This window comes from Choloepus didactylus, chromosome X (assembly GCF_015220235.1).
Source record: "Choloepus didactylus isolate mChoDid1 chromosome X, mChoDid1.pri, whole genome shotgun sequence".
Classification (NCBI taxonomy): Eukaryota; Metazoa; Chordata; class Mammalia; order Pilosa; family Megalonychidae; genus Choloepus; species Choloepus didactylus.
In genome coordinates, this window is record NC_051334.1 from 116,940,545 (window position 1) to 116,965,200 (window position 24,656).

A 24,656-nucleotide genomic window follows, 5' to 3' on the forward strand; every position below is an offset into this window, starting at 1 on the left:
AGGGTACAGGGCACAGCAGGAGTGCCCAGCAGATATGGCAGTAATGGGCAGATGTGATAGTACTCAGAGAAGGGCAGCACCCTTTTCTTAGGCGCCTGGACTTCTTCCTGGGCACAGGTGAGAACTACCTTCAGCCCTCCCAAGTATCTGATAGGATCCAGGGTCCTGCTGCTGCAGAAGAACCAGTCCAGCCCAGCTCACACACATAATACCTCATCTGATCCACCTGGCATTCCTGTGAGGCAAGTATTAATCCCATTTCACAGATGACAAGGTGATCCTTATAGCAATGGAGCTGTAATGACTCCCAGGTTGATTCCTATAGCTATATGTCCCAGAGGTAATGTGGGTTTTACCAATGATTTTACGTTTTGACAACTAGAATTTTAAGTGTCTTCATTGCCCTCATAAGCTCACTGAACAATTCAGTGGCTTATTATGTGTTGCTTTCTGTTTTTATTTTTTGAAATGCTAAACATAATCCATATCCTTTAGGAAAAAAGTGGAGATAAATGAGCAAAGGAAAAAAAGAGTTGCACATGTTGAGAACCAAAGGATAGTAGAGCGCCCAGGAGAAGGGGCAGCAGTGCCCACCTGACATGGTTATTCATAGGGGAAGACCAGGGAAAACACTAGCAGAGGAGTGGCACACAGAGACACCTATCAGGTGATTGGACTCATTTTTGGATACAAGTGAGACCTACTTTTGGCCACCATGCAGGAATAACCATTGTCTACTCTTTAGTGTACCAACTTTCAGAGTTTTCTCTGTGCATAGATTATGCCAATATATTTATATATTTTACAAAAATGGGCTGATACTGTATATAAGGTTCTGAAAGTGTTTTTATAAAATATTATTTTAAGTGTACCATGAACATCTCGTGCATATACATGGGTGAAGATCCCCTAATGAAACAGAGTGCTGCATTTGGGTCAAAGGCTGCTGGTAATGAGAGTGACACCTAAGGCTTAAATATCAGCATAAGGTTAAAGCACAGAGCCTGTCAAATACCTACCAGGGAAAGCAAGGCTGGCAATGTTCTCATTAGAGAAAGCAAAATTAAAGGCCAAAGGTATTAAAGGTACAAGATACCATGTAAGCCCCTTTGGCCCCTACCTCCACCCCTCACTCCTCTGACTCCCCTTTGACCCCTTGGGGAGAAAGGATCCTGTATATCTTTTTGCATCCAGTGAAAACCACCCATTTTCTGTTTTTTCCTTAGCGCTTCCTGAGCCCTTGACATATCACCACATTCTCCCATCTCCTCATTGCTCAAATGCCTTTCCTGTAAGTCCTCATGATAGTCATTGGGGGAATCATCCGTCCCTGTCCGTTTTTCTTTTTGCTTTCCTGGGCACATAATCTTCAGCCGGGCGCTTTGCAGCGGCCCATGGCTAGCTCTCTAGCTTTCCCTCAGGTTTCAGCTTGCCATCTCCTTGTGGTTTTCCTGCATCTTCTGGCTTTCCCTGCTTTTCTTGCTTTCCCTCATCTTCTGATTGGCCCCCATTATCTGGCTTCCCCTCCACTTCCAGCTTTTCTTCCTCCTCTGACTTTCCTTCATCTTCAGGCTCTACTTCATCTTCTGGTTTTCCCTCGTTTTCCAGCTTTCTTTCATTTTCATCGTTGAGTTTTTCCATGTTCCCTCCTTATCCTGTCAGGGAATGGGTGGGGGGAGAGGAGACAAGGGCGACTCAGGGGCATGGGAGGTGGAACACAGGTACTGGCATCTCCCCCCCTAGTTAGGATTTCCCCCTAACCTGGCTGGGCTTTTTTTTTTTTTTAATTTTATTTTGAAATAAATTCAAACTTACAGGAACAGTTGCAAAAACATTACAAACCCCATACACAGAACTCCAGCATAACCCGACCCACCTCCCCTGATACCCCGATCCACCAACTTTAACATCCTGTCACACCATTTCTTTCCTTCCCTCCCTCCTATCATCCATCATCTATTGCTTTGTCTTCTGAACATATGAGAGCAAGCTGCACACATCCTTGAACAAACAATATAATTCACATATACATTTCCTGGCTGGGCTTTTAAGTGTGCTTTCTGTCCTTCCCTTACCCCCCACCATTCCTCGCATTCCTGTGAACCTTCCATTCCCTGGCAGGCCGTGAAACCATCTCTACTCTCAGCGTGGGAAGGTGTGTGGTGTATGTGTTGGGAAGGTGGGCATGGGGCCCCCAAATTCTTCCCATCTCTTGCCTTCCACATGAACCACCACTCCCTGCCTCCCCACAGACCTCAAGGATTCTGAGCAAGTTCCTCCTCTTTTTCTAACCTCACAGGGTGCTGGGAACAACAGATGTGCAGGCCTGCAGATAGGAGACAGGAGCAGGGACTGGGCACTCAGTGGACACACAAGGTCACAAGTCCCTTTCCTGAATCCGGGTCCTCTTCATCCAAAGTTTCCTTCCCCCATCTCCTCTGCTCACTCCCCCACCCCATCCCCACAGCTGCCAATTGTTTTCAGGCCCCGGGTGCCAGACCAAGATGCTCTCCAAACTGTGTCTGGACCTCTGGGTCCCTCTTCCCCAGAGACCCCCACCGAAGGTCAGTATTTCCTCCTCAGCGTGGAGTGCGAGAGCAGGGTTATTTCCAGAATATGCCTACTTTTCACTATCTCACTGCGGGTGGCTCCCCACCACCACCGTTTTCGGCTCTAAAATGGTTGGGGGAGCAAAGGATGGGGTGTCGAGAAGGCGGGCCAGTCCCACTGAAAGGTCCTCCCTCCCCCACTTGCCCTCGTATGCTCCCCTACCGCCCTCCCTGCTGCCCCCGGATCCCACTCCCCTCACTCTCCTCCACCCCAGCCCAGGGATGGCGGGTGGCGCCCACGGTCACACTGACCTGTGGGGCCAGAGGCAGGACGGCGGCTCCTCCGGCTCGCCGAAGCCCGCTCTTCGCCGCTGGTTACACACTGGCGACGCGAGGGTACCGCGGGCGGGCTCAGAAACTCTGGTGCCCACGTCGGCGCCCGGCAGGGCACGTGAGCGCCGTGCGTCACCCGGAGCTTTGCCTCCGGTCCCCCAACCCCAGATAGGAGACCAGAAGGTGGGGACAGGGTAGGCGAACCGAGAAGAGGAAGAGGGGGAGGCTTCCTAACTCAGGGCGCTTTACCTGGCGCGTGTCAGGTCCTCGGTCTAGCATCCCTCTCAGATGCCCGTCATCGCCAGGTGTGACAGCTGAGGCACAGGGAAGGTACCTGACTCAGCCAAGTGCGCGCTCAGCTCCTGAGGTCCACAGCCCGCTTTTCAAGAGCAGCTCTGCCAGACTCCAGAACCCCTGGGTGGTGCCTGCTAGGGAGCTGCGCTGCCATCTTGAGTGGCAGTTTTCCTTGGGATTCTGTTCCGGGATGCCTCGTCTCAGGCCACACATTGTTTCTCCCTGCATGATCTAAGCACATTCCTCTAAGCATGGAAGACTTAAGAATCTAAGGCTCCAGACTATGCACCTCCCTTGAACCTCAGACCCGTTTTTACATTCCCACCAGCAATATAGAAGAGTGCTTGTTTTCCCGCACTCTTTCCAACATAATAGGTTTGGTAGGTTGAATTATGTACCCCCCCCCCAAAGTCTTGTTCTTAAAATGTATCCACTTGCGATTGTATAACTATGCAGCTTACATGGTGTGACTGTGTGATTGTGAAAACCTTGTGGCTCACACCCCCTCTATCCAGTGTATGGACAGATGAGTAGAAAAATGGGAACAAAAATTAAATGAATAATACAGGGGGTGGGGGATGGGATGTTTTGGGTGTTTTTCTTATATTCTTATTCTTTATTTTTTTTTCAGTAATAAAAATGTTCAAAATTGATTTTGGTGATGAATGTACAACTATATGTTGGTACTGTGAACAACTGATTGTACACTGTGAATGATTGTAGGGTATGTGAATATATCCCAATAGAACTGAATTGAAAAAAAATATGTCCATTTGTAAATAGGAACCTTCGTGGAATTATTTGTGAACAAGATCTTCTAAGATCCTAATTTAGGAGTGGCTGAACTGGATTAGGGTGGGCCTTGATCTTTATTACTGGCAGATTTATAGAAATCCAGAACTCAGAGAAACACAGGATATCAAGGACATCACCATATGATGGGTGAGAGGGATGTAAACCAAGGAGCCCCAAGGATTGCAGCAAACCAGCACCAGAATGTTACAGACTTCAGGGAGAAAGCATGGCCTAGCCCATGCCTTGATTTTGGACTTCTAGCATCCAAAACCATGAGACAATAAACTCCTATTTTTAAGTCAAGCAGTGTGTGATATGTCTTAGCAGCATGGCAAACTAAGACAATGTATGATAGGCTTGGAAATTGTCACTAACATGATATAGGTGAGTAGTATCTCAATGTTGTTTTACTTTGCATTTCTCTAATTATGTTTAAGGACAATTTGAATGTCTTTCTTTGTGAATTGTCTATGTCTTTTCCACATTTTCCTATTGGGTTGTTGGTCCTTTCCCCCTCATTTTTCAAGTGTTCTTTATATATGAACTATATTAGGTCTTTGCTGTATATGTTGCAATTTTCGTTTTCAGTTTGACAGTTGTTTTTTTTACTATTTTTGCCACGCACCAAAAAAATTGTGGTCAATTTTATCAAACTTTTCTTTTATTGCCTCCAAATTTTGATTCATATTTATAAAATCTTTTCCTGGAGGCGGCGGCGGCGCTGCGGCGGGGGCGGTGGGCCGGGTCCCGGCACGGCGGCGGCTTTCTCCGGCGCGGGCCCGGCTCTCCGCAGCCTGCTCGGGCCTCGGCCACGGCGAGCCTGGGCTCGGCGGCAGCGGCGGCCCACGCGCGGCGACGGGGAGAGATGAGCAGCAACAGCAGTAAAAGCGCGCCGACAACCGCCACCCAGAGGCTGAAGCAGAACTACCTCCGCATCAAGAAAGACCCTGTGCCTTACATCTGTAACGAGCCCCTGCCTTCCAACATTCTCGAGTGGCACTATGTTGTCCGAGGCCCTGAAATAACTCCTTATGAAGGGGTGTTTAAGTTAAACTGGGTTGATTTGGAACTCATCTGCATTTCTCCAGGTCCTAGACATGTTTGTTCACAGTTTGGTTTTGCTGTTGTGTCTGGATCTTCAGGGACCCTCTCTTAAGTATCAGTGTTTTACCCAGCCTCAGACGTCAGTGGATACACGGGGGAACAGCAGGTTGGGGTAAATGGAAATAAGAGGCGGCCCTGCAAGACCAAGAGGAACACCCGGAAGGAAAAAAGGCGCCCCGCCCCCCTCGAGGGCTGCCCCATCTCACTGGCTCCTCAGAGCAGCCCTCTGAGCTGAGGGGTGTGTCCCCTGCGTAGACTGGGCATCTGGGGCTGGGAGAGGTTAAAGGTCACATGGGCCAGGAGTGGTCTCGGTGCTCCAGTTCTCCCACTGCCCCCATGGTCTAGCCAGGGGGCCTCGCCTCCAGCGGCCTGAAGGTGTCAGGGACAGAGGAATCTTGGGAGCTGCTCCATCCATCAGCAGGGATGGCCCAGCCTCAGGGTGGTGGGCATCCGTCCCTGACAAGGCGGCCCCAGGCAGAGCAGTGGCCAGGTGGGCAGTGTGTTTGCTCTCCAGACAGTGGGTCCTGGCTTTAGGCGGCTGCCGCGGCACACTTGTGTCTGCCTACACGTTTTGCCTGAGATTTATTTTGGCGACAATTCTCTTTTGGGTGGCCAGAGGAGAGTTGTGGAGCAGTTAAAATTCAAAAGGCCAAGTTCTTTCAAAGGCAGTTTGGCCAAAGGTATCAGTAGACTTACAGCCTTTGGCCTGGCAATCCCAGTTCCCCCAGAAACAGAGTGCAGAGAGTGCAGAGATATGTTAGTTAGAACAGAACACGTTGGAAGCAGCTTGAAGGCACGGCAGGAGGGCCGGCGGCTGATGTACTGGGGCAGGCTTACAACGGAGCCAACGCACCATCAGAGGACATGCTGTCGGCTGAGGGCTCAAAACAATTTGTGTAATATAAAAATGCTTACTAAATAATTATATGTTTGTAACACCCTTGAAGAATATACAACAAAATCAAACAGGCTATCTTTACCTAACAAGTGAGATTATGGCTGGCTTTTTAAGTTTAATTCATTATGGTTTTTAGGTATTTTCCAAAGAAATAGTGAATATGTACTAATTGTGTAACCAAGCACTCCCCAGTAACAAAACCAGTTAGGGTTGTGGGTGGCAGAGGTGCCATCGGTGATGAGCTTGGACTCCTGGGCTGGGCGCAGCAGGGAGAGCAGAGGCAGTGGCGGGCGGAGGCCCTGCAGCCTTTATCCTCTGGGATCCTTCTCTCCATGGCACCCTCACCCACCTGGGGCCTGCCTCATCCGGGGTGTGCCCTGCTGGGATGGTCCCAATTGTCCAGACTTGGGAAGAAGTTGACTTCTTGTCCAGATGTGACCCCCATCACTGTGCTCCCCTCCCTCCCCCTCCCATCCCGTCCTCCCTCCCTACTTCCCTCCAATCTAGTGTCCTTGCCCTGAGAGGTGTCTTCTCTCTCACCTGTATATTTCTATGCTGGTTCTGCCCCTCAGATTGCGGACATGCTGAGTCCATCTTGTGCACATTCCCTTTGGAAACAACTTCTCTTATCATTCCATCTCCGCTTACCTCCTCACCCCTGGCCAGACTCACTGCAGCAGCAGGATGCACGCGCTGCTGCCCCTCCCAGCCACCTGTCCCCCAGCCAAGGGCCTCCCTCTCTGCCTGTCGGCTGCTCTTATCCTCTGCTGGTGTGCTCTCATCAGGGTCTCAAGGAGCCCCTAGTGACTGCCAGATCCAAGGCTGGTCCTCAGTCTCTTGACCTCTGTAGTATCTGGTGCTGCTGACTCTTGCTTCCTTCCTGAAATGTGCCTCCTCTGACCACCCTTCCCAGCCTTCTCTTGACTGCCTGCCCTGGCCTAGCCTGGCCTGCTGCTGACCCTCTGCTTGGTGGGCTCCATGCCTGTTGTTCTGGCTCCTGACAGGTGTCCCACAGGTGTTCTCTGAGCACGCCAGTCATCCCCTTATATAAGTATTGCTTTATAATTCTCCCCAGATTCATCTATAGGTCCAAAGCAGTCCTATTGAAACCCCAACAATGTTTTCTGTAGATATAGACAAGCTTATTCTAAATTTATGTGGAAAGGCAAAGGAACTAGAATAGCTAAAACACTAAAATGAAGAATCAAGTGGTAGAGGGGCTGAAACAGACCCAGACATTTGGAGATGCTAAGCTACGAGATGACGCCCAGCGTTTGCCCTGGAGAAGCTAAGTGCGAACCAACAGATGCTTAAAGAGAAAGCCACTGGAATCAGAAGCTGAAAGCAATGCAATCCTGGAGCAAAGGACCAGCAGTGCCTTCCCGGCCGACAGAGGTGTTCTGGGCACCATCTATGTTTTCCTCAGAGAAGGGCTGCACTGCAACCAGACCAGCGCCTCCCACAGGCGGCTTTGGAAACATTGCCTAACTCAGTATCAGACCTGGCTGCAGAAACCCCTGGTGAAAAGGACTGCCTGCTTTTTCCTAGCCTTCAAGCCGACAGACTTTCCAGACTCTGGTATCCTTTACCTTTAAATATATTGTGTGCCCTTGACCTGGCTGTTGTGCATTGGTTGTGTTGTACTTGCAGCTTGCGATTTAACAAGTAAATTAATGGCATTGTGCATTCAAACTAGAAAAGAAAAAAAAAAAGAATCAAGTGGTAGGAATCAGTCTACCTGATTCCAAAGCCTCCTCTAAAACTGCAGTCATCGAGACTGTGGGATTTGCAAAGGTCAGAAACACAGGTCAGTGGGATGGTGCGGAGAACCCAGAAACGCCTGCGTGCTGGTTTTTGACCACGGTGCACAAGCAGTTCAGTAGGGGCAGGAGGCCTGCTCCACAAATGACGCCACCCTTATGCAGGAATGACCTCAAAATGGATCACTGACTGAAGTGTCAAATGTAAGACTATAAAACTTCTAGGAAAAAAAAACAGAAAATCTTTGGGATTTTAGTGCCAGGTCACATTTTTTATTTGACACCAAAAGCTCTGTGCAAGGGTCATTGGTGAATTGGACCTCAGCAAAATTAACAGCTTTTGTTTTGCAAGGGACCCTGTAAAGAATATGAAAAGAAACCTGGGAGAAAAAATTTTCCAGCCACCCATCTGAGAAACAGCTGGTATCTAGAATGTAGCAAAATTGTCAAAACTCAGCAGTAAAATGATGGTGCACCATGACCAAGTGGGATTTATTTCAGGAATGCAAAGGTGTTTCAACATAAGAAAATCTATGTAATACACCACATTAATAGAATGAAGGAAAAAAGCCACATGATCATCTCAATTAATGTAGAAAAGGTATTTGACAAAATTCAATATCCTTTCATGATAAAAACTCTCAGAAAACCAGGAATACAAGAGAAATTCCTGAACACGATAAAGGGCATTTATGAAAAACCCACAGCAAATACCGTACTCAATAGTACAAGACCGTGAAAGTTTTCCCCAAAGACCAGTAACAAGACAAGGATGCCTCCTGTCAGCACAGTCAGTTCAGCATTGTGCTGGAAGCTCCAGCCAGAGCAGTCGGCAAGACAAAAAAATAGAAGGCGTCCAAATTGGAAAGGAAGAAGCATAACTATCCTTATTCACAGATGATAAGATCTTCTGCATAGAAAATTCCAAAGAATTCACAAGAAAACAACTAAAGCTAATAAACGAATACAGCAAAGATAAACATGCAGGAGCAGTTGGGTTTCTACATTCCAGTAATGAACAGTCTGAAAAGGAAATTAAGAAAACAATTCTGTTTACAATAGCATCTAAAAGAATAAAACACCTAGGAATAAATTTCACCGAGGAGGTGAAAGACTTGTACACTGAAAACTATAAAACTGCTGAAAGAAATTAAGGAAGACCTAAATAAGTGGAAAGACACTTGTATTTATAGATTGGAAGACTAGATATTATTAAGGAGGTGTCAGTGCTACTTAAGTGCTACTAAAGTGATCTACAAATTCAGTTAAATCCCTGTAAAAATTCCAGCTGCCTGTTTTTTTGTTTTGTTTGTTTGTTTGTTTCAGAAATGGAAAAGCTGATTCATATGAAATAGCCAAAACAGTTTTGAAAAAGAAAGTTTGAAGGACTCACACTTCCTAATTTCAAAACTTCACTGCAAAGCCACAGTAATTAAAACTGTGGTAACTGGCATAAGGATAGACTTATACACCACTGGAATAGAACTGAGAGTCCAGAGTTAAATCCACACGTTTATGGCCACTTGATTTTCAACAAGGGTGCCAAATCCATTCAATGGGGAAAGAACAGTCTCTTCAACAAATGGTTCTGGGACAACTGGAAATCACCTGCAAAAGAATGAATTTGGGCTTCTACTTCTCACCATATACAAACATTAACTCAAAATGAATCAGCAACTGTAAAAATGGTAACAGATGTACCACACCAATGCAAGGTTTTAATAATAGGGTTATATATGGAAATTCTGTATTTTATGTATGATTTTTCTGTAAACCTACAACTTCTCTAATAAAAAAAAAAGAATCAGCAACTTAAATATAAGAGCTAATACTATAAAATTCTTACAAGAAAACATAGGGAAATATCTTCAGGACCTTGTATTAAGCAATGGATTCTTAAATTTTATACCAAAAACACAAGCAGTAAATGAAAAAAATTGATAAATGGGACCTCATCAAAATTTAAACCTTTTATGCATCAGAGCACATTATCAAGAAAGTGAAAAGACAACCTACAGAATGGGAGAAGATATTTGGAAGGCATCTATCTGGTAAGGATTTAATATTTAGAATATATAAAGAACTACTACAGTTTAACATTAAAAAGACAACCTAATTAAAAGATGGGCAAAAGACTTGAAAAGACATTTCTCCAAAGAAGCCACACAAAATGACCAATAAGTATTAAACCATTAAAGAAGTGTAAATTAAAATTTTAGTGAGATGCCATTTGCTCATACCCACTAGGAGGGCTGAGAGAGAGAGAGAGAGAGAGAGAGAGAGAGAGAGAGAAAGAGAAAGAAAAAAGAGCATGTTGGCAAGTATGCAGAGAAACAGAAATCTTCATACCTTGGTGGGAATGTAAAATGATGCAGCTGCTGTAGAAAACAGCTTGGCAGTTCCTCAAAAATTTCAACATAGAATTACCATATGACCTGGAAACTCCATTCCGAGGTATGTACCCAAAAGAACTGAAAGCACAGACTAGAACAGATATCTGCATTCTGATGTTCATTGCAGCATTATTCACAATAGCCCAAAGGGTGGAAGCAAACCAAGTCTATCCATGGATGAATGGATAAAAGAATATGGTCCATCCATACAGTGGAATATTATTCAGCCCTAAAAAGAAGTGACGTGTTGGTACATGCAACAGTGTGGATGAACCCTGAAGACATCACGTCGAGTGAAATAAGCCAGATGTGAAAAGGACAAATACTGTGTGATTTCTATTATCTGAAGTGCTTAGAACAAGCATATCTGCAGAGATTGCCCAGGAGCCCCCGTAGAAAGCAGAATAGCTGCTCCCAGGGTGGGGGTGGAGGGAGCAGGAGTTGTTGCTAAATGGGCATTTCTGTTTGAGACGATGAAAATGTTCTGCAACCAGATTAGTGGTTTAAGTTAAACAACATTGTCAGTGTACTTAAATGTCCGTTCACTTAAAAATGGTTAGAATGATTTTTATGTATTTTACCACAATTAAATAAAAATAAAATGTCTGTGCATGTAAAAAAAAATCTTTTCCTACATTGAGGTTAAAGAGGAATTTACCCATGTTTCCTTCTAGTACTCATATTGGTTTTTTTTTTTTTATATTTAGAGTTTATACTTGGGTATGTGTAAAGTATGGATCTAATTTTTTTCTTTTTCTTTCAAGTGGTTAATCAGTTGTTCCAGCATTATTTATTAAAAGTCCATCTTTGTCCCATTGATTTGAGATGCCACCTTTTTTACATACTAAATTTCTATATGTATTTGGGAAAGGTTCTGGGCTTTCTAATCTACTCCTTTGGTCTGTTTGCTATTCATGCACCAGTTTTAATTACAGAGAAATTATAAGTCTAATATCTGGTAGGGCTAGTCCCCTCACCAGTTTTTCTTTTTCATCTTTTTTCCTGTAGATTCTTGCATGCTTGTTTCTTCATATGAACTTTAGTATCAACTTGATTCAGACTCATTTTAACTAATTATTGAACATATCCACTCAGATGTCCCTGAACAACCTCAAATGCAGTATGTTTCCAAGTAATTTCACCATCGTGCCCCTCCTTTCTCCACACACCAAACTTCCCCCTTTTTTTGTTTCCCATGTCTTAATAGAGGGCCCCAGAATCCACAGTTTTCCAAGCAAGAAATCTGGGAATCATTCCTGACTCCCTCTCCCTCCCTGTTAACAATTCTTTTTTCCTCATTTTTTTTATTAGAGCAGTTGTAGGTGTCACCAAGTAATCTTGACCTCCTCTTCTAAATACCTCTGGACCCTTCCACTTCCCATTTCCACTCCTGCTATCCTTTTTCAGGCAATCAACTCGTCTCTCCTGGTCTACTTTAACAGGTCACTTTCTGGTTTTGCTACCTCAAGTCTTGCTCTTCTCTAACAGGCTGATCTTTCCAAAACATTATATATGATCATGTTGTCCCCCTGCCTTTTCCTGTTTCATCATCACTATAGATCATTAACAAATTTTCTTATATAGAAAGGATTTAAAAAAAGGAACCATGGTCTTAGGCTGATTATTTTTAGCAGTTACTGAAAATCTAACATAAATTTTGATTTCAAGATAAGTGCATGTTGGATGTTTAAACATTAGGAGGCCAGATTCCTGGATGGGATGACTCAGTCTTGCAGAGCTGTGAATTCTAACCACTGCTTCCACCCAATTTGGAAGTTCGGTGAATTTTCTTTCAAAATTCCCTTGAATAGAACAAATTGCCAAGAAAAAGCAAGAAATTAATAAAAAGTAATGATAAAAGTGTTCTAGTTCTTAAACATGAGCGCTTCTAATAATAATCAAAACAGTGTGGCATTGGTCCCCAAACAGAAATCTGGCTGAACAGGAATGTTCTTCCACTCACCCAGGTTTTGACTGGCTTTTAATATATGTATAAGGTAGCATTTCAACCTGGTACCTAAAACCTGGCCTATACAAGACTCTGACTTTTTGCTCTAGCACCAAATTTATGTGACTTTCACAACTCGGGCCTCTAAACCTAAGGGGAGATATTTCATCTCCATTATCATCCTAATCAATAGGTGTTGTGGAGTTCCAATATGTGTGTGACATCACATGGTCACCATATAACAACCAGTTCCATTATTTACTATGGAGATCAAGTACAAAAATTCAAGCTTTGCCACTAACTAGTTGTGTGAACTTGGAAAAGTTCCTAAAACTCTTATGAGCCTTGGTTTTCTCCTCTGGAAAATGGGAATATTACCTGCATCATGGGATTATTGTGAATTCTAAACAAAAAGAGCTATATAAAGCATCTGGCATATAGGTCTTCAACAAATGCTAGTTCCTTCCAACCTCATGTTAACCTTCCATAAAAGATCTGACTTTGCAATAAAAATTTGCAAAGCTATCAGTTATTATTTGGAAATGTAATAAGAAGCATAACAAGCTCATACTATATGTGATAGTTTCAGTGACACCAGATCAACAGATTATGGGGTAGGAAAAGGAACACATTGCACCATCAGTTGCTCTTCTGACCTTTTATCTTGTAGACGAACATCTGGGAAACAGAGGTATATGAGACACAGAAACACAAGGCATCGTGATGCTGCTTCTGTCTGGACAGACTACTGAAATCAGGAAACCTCTTTTTATTTCCAGTAACAGAACCATCAACAATGACTGTCCTTGGGTAAGTCACTCCCAATGTATTGACCTCACCTCTGAAACACAATGGATAAAAGATAGATCTTTAAATCTTGGGCAATCAATAAAAGGCATTCATTATGCTTTACTGTATATTCACTGGGTTGTGTCAGGTTTGGGGAGACAAAAGGCCAACCACACAGAAATGGTATTCTCCTTCTAAAGACCTCTGGGAACCTCACCATTACTGAGTGCTTGCCATGTGCCCCCCATGGGACCAGATGCTTTATGTAGGCCATGAGTCATTATACACACATGTATCTCCTTTCTCTGTTAGCTGAGAGGGCTGAGAAGAAATGACACCCCAGTAGCAATGAATATACCTAGTACCCAGATCTTGTTTTTTTTTTTTTTTTTTGATATTATCTTCCAGTAAAAGGTACCAGGGCTTAGGCCTGGGGCAGGAAATATACAAGATAAAGCTGGAGCATCTCGGATGGCCAGAAAGTAATAAAGTACTAAAATAAAATAAAAACCCACAATTATGGAACTACATCAAAGGAATGCTAAAAGAGCTCCCAATGGCCCTAAGCGGAGCAATTTAAAGTAGTATTGGATTATGTGTTCAAGTATATAACCCAAATTTGAGTCTATACTGGTGTTAAGTAAATATCGAATACCTAAATAGATGAGAAGACACATATATCCTAGGCAGAAGAATTCCAAATAATTTTTTTAGATAGTCTGTCCTTAAGGAAGTAGAGCATAACTCCCCACTCTGTAAGTGCAGGCTGTGAATAGAGAATTTCTTCCAAAGGGGACAGTATGGAAAGGGAAAAATAAAAGAGTAACTTTACAATGGAGAAACCTGACAAACACTACCTCAGTCAGGTGTTAGATCTTCTAACACTGATGTCATACTGATGGTATGTACCCTGGATATGATGACCTGGATGGGCTTGTGGAACATAAAAAGGACAGTGGGGAAAAACTGAGGAAATCTGAAAAAAAGTATGGAGTTAGTAAACAGTAATGTATCGATATTGGTTCATTGTGACAATATGTACCATACTAATGTTAATAATGGGGATAATAGATATGGGGTATATGGAAACTGTACTATCTTTGTGATAATTCTGTACATCTAAAACTTTTAAAATAAAAGTTTATTTAAGTAAAACACTCTAAGAAAATTTAAAAGGCAAATGAAGAGCCAGGAATAATAAACTGCATAGGTAGATGGGTCTGTTAAAAATGGTATGGCACATGGAACCTTGAATAGCAAGTGAGATATGGTAGGTCTATACAGGTTAGAATGAAATAGCAACACATCCCAAAGTAATTTGGGTGGAGAATAAAAATATATATTCGGGGCCCCCCTGAGGAGCTGGGGGAGGATGTGGAGGTTTTGGACTTCCTCACCTGGATTGTTGATGACGTTCTCACAAACACTGGGGACTGACAGCTTGACATGCTGAGCCCTCTGTCTTGGGGCTTGCCCCTATGAAGCTTGTTACTGCAAAGGAGAGGCTAAACCTGCTTATAATTGTGCCTAAGAGTCTCCCCCTGAGTCCCTCTTTGTTGCTCAGATGTGGCCCTCTCTAACTAAGCCACCTTGGCAGGTGATCTCACTGCCCTCCCCCCTACGTGGGACCTGACTTCCAGGGGTGTAAATCTCCCTGGCAACACAGGATATGACTCCCGGGGATGAATCTGGACCTGGCATCATGAGATTGAGAACATCTTCCTGACCAAAAGGGGGATGCAAAATGAGACGAAATAGTTTGTGGCTGAGAGATTTCAAATGGAGTTGAGAGGTCACTCTGGTGGACATTCCTATGCACTATATAGATAACCCTTCTTAGGTTTTAATGTACTGGAATAGCTAAGAAGTAAATACCTGAAACTACCAAACTGCAAGCCAGTAGCCTTGACTCTTGAAGATGATTGTATAATGAGGATTACAAGGGGTGACAGTGTGATTGTGAAAACCTTGTGGATCACACTCCCTTTATCCAGTGTATGGATGGATGAGTAGAAAACTGGGGACAAAAACTAAATGAAAAATAGGATGAGATGGGGGGTGATTTGGGTGTTCTTTTTTATTTTTACTTTTTATTCTTATTCTGATTCTTTCTGGTGCAAGGAAAACGTTCAAAAATAGATTGGGGTGATGAATGCACAACTATATGATGGTACTGTGAACAGCTGATTGTACACCAAGGATGACTGTATGGTATGTGAATATATCTCAATAAAACTGAATTTTTAAAAATGGTATGGCAAGGCCTAACAGGGAATTTCCTGGGAGGGAACTCCTTCTAAGGAAAAAAATGTCAGCAGAAAAGAAATTTAACAGGTGGGAATAGCACAGCATCTAGTCATTCATTTTGTTCTCCTGGAGCAGAGTCCAGTAGCTGAATCTAGTGGAGATCGCTGTATGCAAACACACACATACAAACCAACAAAAAGACATGGAAAGGAGTATTTTTAAAGAACTGTGAAAAATATCACGACCCAAGTGACAACTGGGTACTAACCACCTGGGTTAATGTAACTCTACTGTAGGCAGAGAGGGATTCTCTACCCTTCTGTTGGGACACTGGTGCTTTAGACTACCATGGTTTCTTCCCAGCAGCAGCAGTGAAGGTCTTAGGAAGGTACAGGTGCACAGTGCCTAGCAGACATGGCAGTACCTAGGGGAGGGTGGCACCCACCTCTCAGCTGCCTGGACTTATTCCTGGGTATAAGTGAGACCTCCCTCAGCCTTCCTCCAAATGTCAGATGGGGTCCTGGTTCTGCCAGTACAGGGGAGAGGGTAGGAGTCAGCCTAACATGGCTCACACACTCAGTACTTCATCTGACATCTGCAGCCCTGGGAGGCAAGTAGCATCCCCATTTCACAGATGACAAGACCAGTCCTTACAGCAATGGATCTGTAATAACTGCCAGGTTGATTCCTACCACTTTGAGTCCCAGAGTTAATGTTGAATTTTACTGATCATTTGAAATTCTGACAATAAGAATTCTAAATGTCTCCAATGCCTTCATAAGCTCACTGAACAGTTCTTTTGATGCTTATGTATTGTTTTCCTATCTTTTTATCTTTTATTATTGTCATGACAAAAGCAGTCTGTTTTTTTAAGGAAAAAAATGGACAGATGAACAACAATGAAACAAAAAAAAATCACCCACAGATAACCACTATTAATCTTTTCAAGTACAGAGCTTTTGGTTTTTTCTTTGCATAGTTTACTAGGTAAATATCTTTGTAGTTTTATAAAAAAGGACTGATGCTGTATATATGGTTCTGCAAACTAGTTTTTTTAATTTAACACTGCACCATAAACATTTTTTCCATGCAATGGATGAAAATCTCCTACTGAAACAGACTGCTGCAGTTGAGTCAAAAGCCTGCTGGTAATGGGAGGAACACCTAAAGCAAAGTATCAGCATAAGGTTAAACTGCAGAGCCTAGCAAATGCTTTCCAGGGAAATGCAACAAGAAAGCAGAGTTGGCAATGATCTAATCAGTCAAAGTGAAGCCCAAAAGCACTACACATAAGGAATATCTTCAAAGCCCCTTTGTGGGGCCCTACAGCCACCCCTGAGCTCCCTTGGGCCCCTTGGGTGGAAAGGGTTCTGTAAACTTGTTTGCATCCACATAAATCCCCCCAATTTCTGTTTGGTTTTTTTCACCTCATCCTCCACCCTAGCCATCTCATCAAATTCTCTTATCATCTCTTCATTGCTAAAATGCATATCATGTATGGCCTCCTTATATTCCTTGAGGTACTCAGCCAGCCCTTTGTTGGTTTTTCGTTTTGCTTTTCTGGGTACATCATCCTCAGCTGGGCGCTTTCCTACAGCCCCTGTTTTGCTCTCTGGAGTTACTTCTTTTGTCTTTCCCTCCTTCTCTGGATTTTCCTTGTCATTTAGCATTTCCTTATCTTCTCTCTTTTTCCTATTTTCTGTCTTTCCCTCATTTTCTAATATTTCCTTGTTTTCCAGAGTACAAGCTATTTCTGGCTTTCCCTCATCCTGTGGCTGTTCTTCGTTTTTCATCTTTCCTTGTTTTTCAGGCTTTATTTCATTTTCATTGTAGAGTTTTTCCATGTTGAGATTTCCCCTCCTTGTCCTGTCCTGGGGGGTGGGGAGAGGCAGGAGAGGTGGGGGCAAGGGAGGGGAGGAGGAGACAAAGAGGAGACAAGGGAGACTGAGGACACAGGGTTGGAACGCAGGTCCTGATGTCACTTGCATCTTGACTCAAGTCAGGGTTTCCCTAAGCCTGCTGGGCCCTCCAAATGTGCCTTCTGCCTGCACCTTACCCCCGCCGTTTTCCCCACACACCAAAGCCAACCATTTCCCTAGCAGGCCCTGCCACCATCTATCTCTACTCCCAGCGTGGGAAGGTGTGTGCGTGTGTGTGTGTTGGGGAGGGGGGTGGGCAGTGAGGCCCCCAAATTCTGCCCAGCTCTTGCCCTCCACACTCACCACCACTCCACCCCTTGGTGCCCGTCCAGCCCACCCCCCCACCGCCCTCACTGACCTGCAAAGATTCTGAGCAAGTTTCTATTCTTTTTCTAACCTTGAAGAGTGTCAGAAACAACAGATGCGCAGGCCTGCAGACAAGAGAGGAGACAGGAGCAGGGACCGCGCACTCAGTGGACACACAGGGTCACGGGTTCCTTTCCTGAATCCGGGTCTCTCCACCCAACGTTTCTTTTCTCCACCTCCTCCGCACCCCCCCCCCCCCCAGCCGCCATCTCTTTTCTGGCGCTAGATCTGGATTCTTTCCATACTCTGTGTGGGTCTCTTTGAGCCCCTCTCCCGGAGGCAACTTGCCTTCCTACCCTCGAGGTAGACTTTTCTCTCTAGGCCCGGAGTGGTGGTGGGGGGGTTATTTCCACTGTCGCACTGCTGAAGCGTCCCCAGCCTACAATTTCCGGCTCCAAAATGGACGGAAAGCAGAGAGGAGGGGGTGCAGAGAAAGCTGGCCCGGGTACCCCCGCCTCCGCCCAATGGCCGCTGCACCCGCCCCCCAAGCCGGTTTCTCACCGTCTGCTCTATCTACATTTGGGCTACCTTTCCTCGAACTCTCCCCATCCGTACCCGTCCTCCCTCCCTCATTCCAGTTCCGCAGGAAGCGACGAAAGCCTTCACGCTGACCTGAAAGAACCTGAAGCAACAATGAAGAGTCCAGGGACGCCAGCGGTCAGCGTTTAGGCCCACAGCGGGAAGGGCGAGCTTGAGGACTGGAGCCTACGTCGCAGCCAGGCACGTCACGTGAGTGCGCGCGTCCCTGGGAGCTCCGCCCCCGCCCCGCCCCGCCCACGAGCCGGCGCGTGCCTGGGTCCGCCTCCCCCTTGAACCTGTGCCCCCTCACGTTCCTAGGCAGTTTTGTCCTTTTCCTCTTCCTGACAAGTTAGTCAAAGAAAGAATTTTAACGAAAACCTCAGAGGCTTTTTTTTTCTAATCGATTGTTCGCTTCGGGGAAAAGGGCTTGGCAATGTTGCTCTTAAATTCCGTTGAAAGGACATGGACCCACACAATGAAATTGGAAAAATGGGAACTTAAATGGCCAGATATAAAAATATTGTACAAATAATAGAATATTGCACTTCATTTAGAGAACAACTTAGGAAAACTTTTCGAAAACAAATGAAATTCTTTTTCCTGACAAAAACATAAATTTTCTGATGACTTAAATACTTAGAACCAAGACATCAAATTATAATTGAAGCAGAATAAAAGAAAGATTAATTTTTCCAAAGTGAGAAGACTGAATAAATAAAGTGAGAAGATCTGGACAATGGCCAGATCATATGTGACAAAACTAGGCACCCCCGACCTCTGCACTGCCAGCTCAGGAAGCCAAATTGCAGCGTTTTACAGCAAGCAATGTTCAGGACTTAAGGCTGCCAGTCCCCCCCCCCCACCTTTTTTTTTGCCCTGTTTCCAACTCAGGACCAACCAGAAAAAGCCAAATATGCTCCTCAAACCGATCACATAAAATGCCCTGCTTCCAGTTAGCCATCCTCCAGCTTCCCTATGCCAACAACCTCTAGTCAGAGCAGAGCTGAAGTCGTCTCCCTTTTTTTACTGTAAAGGCAACCCCACTCTCCTGCTTGCCTTGGAGTTTCTGCCAAATAACAAGTGATGGTAGCTGACTTCCTTGCTACAGCAAGCCCTGAATAAATAGCCTCTATTCTCATTTAGGTGGTCTTCATTTATTTCCACATAAGCTTGTGGTGTGGGAGACCTTTAAATATGTAATAACAAAGCGATGAACAATTAAGGGAAACTTGGATAGATTTGACTACAAGAAAATTTATAACTGCATGTGTTGAGGGATTGGGGACACATCCATTCTACCCTGCTCTTGTTGACTAAGTATATTGGTGTAAATTTTCTGAAGGACAACTTTATAAATAGTTATAAAATAAAATAGTTGGTCTTTGACCCATTAATGCCACTTCTGATATTTACCCAAGGAGATAATTAATAAAGTACTAAAATGTAATCTTACAAGGATTTACATATTTTAAAAATTTCCATAATAATTATTTATTGAGCATTTCTTCTTTGCTGGTACTGTGACTATAATAAAGATTCAGTTGGCTTAGTCTATAATAGAAAAAAATGGGGACATCACAGTGTCCATCAATAGAGTTTTAGTTACATAATGTTATTACTACATTTATGTACCCTGATTATCTCTTGGTGGTTGGTTTAATATAATAATTAAACCTTACATATTGGGCACTCAGTACATAGTGAAAATCATTATTTATTAACTTGCCATCATCCCAAGTTACTTTGAGTGGCAGGACACAAAGGACAAACATACAGATGTGCTATTGTCCTCTCAAGAGTGCCACCCATATGCCAGCAACTGTACTAGCTACTTTTCCTAATCTGGTGGGCTTTCATTTATCCCTGATGAGAGAACTTCAAGGAAACAGTATGATTTATAAAACTACAATCTTAACTTAGTGTACAACTGAAATAAGCAAAGTAAGAGGAATAAACCAGGAGAGAGCCCACTAACATACCTGTCTTGGTTTTCCAGGGCTGCTATAACAAATACCACAGAAGATATTATATAGGCAGTTGGGTATGTAGATTTGGAGCTCAGAGAAGAGAACTTGACTTAAGGTAGAAATGTGGAGATCCAGGCTGGAGATAGAAATCATCTGAATGTGGATGGTAACTGAAGACATGGTTGTGGATGAGATGACCTAGGAGTTCAATGTAGAACAATGATTCTGAACTTTGGCTGCACACTGAAATCACCTGAAGAGTTTTAAAAAGTATTGATGCCCAGGTCCCACCTCCAAGTATTCTGATATGATTTTAAAATTTTAATTTAAAAATTTATTGTGAAAAATGTAAGAAGTATGCAAAATAAACACAATAATATAATAATCCCCCATGCAACCATTACCTAACTCCAACAGTTAGCAACATTCTGCCATTTTTTGTTTCATCTATACCCCCAACCACTTTCCATGCTCCCTCAATTATTGTTATTATTATTATTTTCAGTTCCTTTAAAATTTTCACTTTTTAATTTATATTCATTAACATTCACTACTTTGGATGCATTTTTTTTAATTTTGACGATGTATATAGTTGTGTAAGCAACATCAAAAACAAGATACCGGGTTCTATCAGCCATAAAAATTTTCTTGTTGCCCCTTTGTAGTGAACCCCTACTCCAACTCTAAACCCTAACAGCCACTGATGTATATTCCATTCTTATAATTTTGTCTTTGACAAACTGCCGAGGGCTGGCCTAACCCTCAGCAACGGGCAGGGTCCTGATAGGGGAGCTGGAGTCGGCGAAGAAACGAGACAGACACCTTGTTGTGTCTGGGTACGAAGATGAAATCTCCGACCAAGCAGAGCATCAGAGCTTTATTTTTATAATTTTCTATAACATACACACTAGCATTTAGGCATACAATACTAGAATAGTTTGGCTAAATTTCAGACATTATTTATTCTTACACAGTGATCAATGGGTTTGCAGGGACAGATTCCTTGAAGCGTAGCAAGACACAGTGTTTGGGCACAGGCATAACAGTTCCTATTATTTAGTACCAAGCAACCTATAACTATTTTTTGTGTTCATGTTTTAGAGTCTGTTAATCATTACCTTTTTATTTCTTCTAGCTAACTCTTTCAAAGCTTGGGAAGGGGGATTTTGAGCAGAAAGGGTGACCTATTGTTTTCTAAGAAAGGAGCAGGCATTTTCACTACTCTGAAGCTAATGCAGGGTAAGCTGCTGGCTCATTAAAGTAGCTAGGTGTGGGAACATGTTACCATCACAGAGCCCAAAAGACACCAAATGAGAAAAAGAAGCAGTATGAATATAAGAAACATATAAGAAACAGCATAAGAAACAAATTCCTTTTAGGCAGGAGTCATAGGCACCACTCGACGCTCCGCCTTGCAGAACAGTCACCACGACATGTACTGAAGGCCCAGGGACCGTGCCACTAGGCCGACTGCCGGGTGCTGAGTTGGCTGCCCACAACAAACTGTTATGTGAATGGTATAGTACCATGTTTAACCTTGTGAGTTAGGCTCCTTTCACTTAGCATGAGGTATTTGAGATTCAACCATGTTGTTGTGTGTGTCAGTAGTTTGCTCCCCTTTTTTGTTACTGAGTAGTATTCCATTGTCTGGATGTACTACAGTTTATTCTTTCTCCAGATGTATGTTTGAGTTGTTTCTAGTTCTTGGCGATAATTAATAAACCCCCATAAATATTCTATTACAGGTTTTTGCATTAACGTAAGTTTTCATTTCTCTCATGTAAATACTTAGGAGTGAAATTTCTGGGTCATATCGTAAATGTATGTTTAACTTTATAAGAAACTACCAAACTTTTCTAGAGTGGCTGAACTATTTTCGCATTCCCACCATCAGTGTATGAGACCTCCAGTTGCTCTACATCCTTACCAGTGCTCAGTATTGAGTTTGTTGTGGTTTTATGTTTAATAGATTTCAGCCATTCTGTTAGGTATTATGTAGTGATATCTCACTGTGGTTTTTTTTTATCATACTTTTTATTTTAGAAATAATATATTTACATAGAAATAATAACTTTCCAAGTGCACTTTAACAAGTAGTTAGAGAGCAAATTTCAAAGAATATTATAGGTTATGGTTCCACAGTTTCAGTTATTTCCTTATTATGACATATAACATATACAAAGAGGTAATATCTTTCAAAGTATGATTTAAAAAGTAGATATATAGGAATTTCTAAAGTTGTTATGAGTTATAGTACCATAGTTTCAGTTATTTCCTTATTGTGAAATATAACATATATACAAAAAGGTATAGCATTCAGACTACAATTTAATAAGTAGCTATAGAACAAATTTCAAAGGATGCTATGGGTTACAGTTCCACCATTTCAATTCTTTCCTTCTAGCTATTCTAATACCCTAGCAATTACAAAAAAAGAAAATTATGTAAAGATTCAGTATTCATAATCCTTTGTTAAGTTCCATCTTGTCTGCTGCTACCCCTTCCTCTAGTTTAATCATTTTCCTGATCTTCAGGGATGTCTAGGCAGCGACCACTCTAACCTGTTCATGTTGAAAAGGGGTGTCAACTTTATGAGCAAAGGGGGCACATGTAGTTGATGTTCTTGGAGAGGGTATTGCCTCTGGGTTTTGGGACTTAGCTGGCATAGGAGCACTCTGAAGGATCTAAGTTTCTGAAGAATAAATGTCGTGAGTGAAACTTTTATAGAGTCTCAGATAGGGATCCGGGTCTTCTCTAAGGTTTTGGGACTACTGTTGACTTGTGCTTATCATATTGTGGTCATTTGGCATATTTAGGTAAAGCTTGAACAAACTGTACAAGTTAAGTTGTTTAGAAAATATAGATCCTGCAACAAATAAACATCTCTTCCCTTGGTCTCACGTGGAAGTTGATGTTTTAAAACAGTCAGTTCAAATACCATAATTACATGGAACTTTGAATAGGAAGTGAGACCTGGTAGGTTTGTACAGGTTAGTATGAAATAGCAACACATCCCAAAGTAATTTGGGCAGAGAATAAAGATATATATGCAGGCCCCCCCTGAGGAGCTGGGGAAAAATGCAGAAGTGTTGGACTTCCTCACCTGGATTGTTGCTGATGTTCTCACAAACATCAAGGACTGGCGGTTTGGTATACCGAGCTCCCTATCTTAGTGCTTGCCCTTATGGAGCTCGTTACTGCAAAGGAGAGGCTAAAACTGCTTATAATTGTGCCTAAGAGTTACCCCTTGAGTGCCTCTCTGTTGCTCAGATGCGGCCCTCTCTCTCTCTCACTGGGCCACCTTGGCAGGTGAACTCACTGCACTCCCCACTACGTGTGACCAGGGGTGTAAATCTCCCTGGCAACGCAGGATATGGCTCCCAAGGATGAATCTGGATCCGACATCGTGGGATTGAGAACATCTTCTTGTCTAAAAGGGGGATGCAAAATGAAACAAAATAAAGTTTCAGTGGCTGAGAGATTCCAAATGGAGTCGAGAGGTCACTCTGGTGGGCACTTTTATGCAGTATATAGATAACCCTTTTTAGGTTTTAAGGTATTGGAATAGCTAGAAGTAAATCCCGGAAACTATCAAACTGCAACCCAGTAGCCTTGACTCTTGAAGACGATTGTATAGCAATGTAGCTTACAAGGGGTGATAGTGTGATTGTGAAAGACTTGTGGATCACACTCCCTTTGTTCTGTGTGTGGATGGGTGAGTAGAAAAATGGGGACAAAAACTAAATGAAAAATAGGGTGGGGGGGATTTAGATGTTTTTTTTTTAATTCTTATTTTTACTTTTTCTGGTGTAAGGAAAATGTTCAAAAAATAGATTGGGGTGATGAATGCACAACTATATGATGGTACAGTGAACAGTTGATTGTACACCACGGATGACTGTATGATATGTGAATATATCTCAGTAAAACTGAATTTTAAAAAGGGAAGGAGACAGAGCTTACAGGCACCTGCAGGCAGGTGGGGAGAAGTGTAGGAACAGGGTTAGGAAGTAAGGTCAGCTGCTGGGAGTAGGCGGACAGAAGCAGAGGTGCTGAAAGTTTGAGGAAAGAAAAGAAGGGGCAAAATAGTCAACCAGAATGTGATGGAGTGAATGGACCAAGGAAGGAAAGTAGGATTTTTGGGAAGCATAAAGGCCCTTCTGAGGTAAGTAGTTGTGGATGTAAAGTGAATGAAATCCATGAAATTTAGTGAATTAAAGTTTAAAATTCAAATTTTTTTAGCATAAAGCAAAGTCAACACAAAATTATATCAAATGTTTAATCAGATGACTTCTCTTTTCTGAAACCTACAATGATTCCCTTTAAATCCAGAATTAAATCCAAACTCCACCACCCGGTCTTCCTGGGGCTACTTCCTCTACCCACCCAACCTTTCTGTCTGTTTGGTCTCAGTTCAAACACTGACTGCTGCCTGGTTGGTCTCGTCCCTATTCCTTGAAGTGTCTCATGTCAGTAAGTTTTTGTTCATGTGGTTTCCTCTGCCTTTCATTTACCTGAGCTCCAGGTCCTCTGGGAGTTCTCCCCTGACTACCCCAGCTTTCCTTTCTCTGCATTCTCCTTGCACACTGAGCCATGGATTGTTTTCTGATTGTTTTACCTTGGTAGAGCCTTGTCTTCCTGCTTAGACTGGATGCACTCGAGTTCAAGGGCAGCTCTCCTTCTGGCACTGGGCATCTAAAAATATTTGATAATATAAGCAAGGTCTGAGAAAGAAGGCAAGGCTCCATGCCGATTCCCAGGCAGGACCTCCGACT

General features: G+C 43.1%; 1 protein-coding gene, 1 long non-coding RNA gene and 1 pseudogene across 4 annotated transcripts in view; 1 reads left to right on the forward strand and 2 right to left on the reverse strand.

Annotated features, from left to right (window-relative positions):
- The window catches only part of LOC119523093, a 164,071-nt gene that overhangs the window by 99,460 nt on the left and 39,955 nt on the right, over positions 1–24,656 (forward strand). Inside the window, exon 2 of one of the 2 annotated variants that reach the window (XR_005214590.1) lies at positions 12,745–12,884. This is a non-coding gene — a long non-coding RNA (uncharacterized LOC119523093). Of the gene's footprint in view, positions 1–12,744; positions 12,885–17,589; positions 18,125–24,656 lie in introns of those variants that run through there. The other variant, XR_005214589.1, reaches the window with a different exon arrangement.
- Positions 820–3,374, reverse strand: LOC119523089 (annotated as a pseudogene).
- Positions 16,142–18,140, reverse strand: TCEAL4 (transcription elongation factor A like 4). Of its 2 annotated transcripts, none has more exons than XM_037821851.1 (3): positions 18,008–18,140; positions 17,388–17,460; positions 16,142–16,976 (listed from the first exon to the last, which is right to left on the reverse strand). In XM_037821851.1, the coding sequence occupies exon 3, from the start codon at positions 16,952–16,954 to the stop codon at positions 16,394–16,396; it is 561 nt and encodes a 186-aa protein (XP_037677779.1). In that variant the 5' UTR covers positions 16,955–16,976; positions 17,388–17,460; positions 18,008–18,140; the 3' UTR covers positions 16,142–16,393. The 2 variants fall into 2 exon arrangements, with proteins under 2 accessions (XP_037677779.1, XP_037677778.1); XM_037821850.1 differs by having other exon boundaries at positions 16,142–16,981.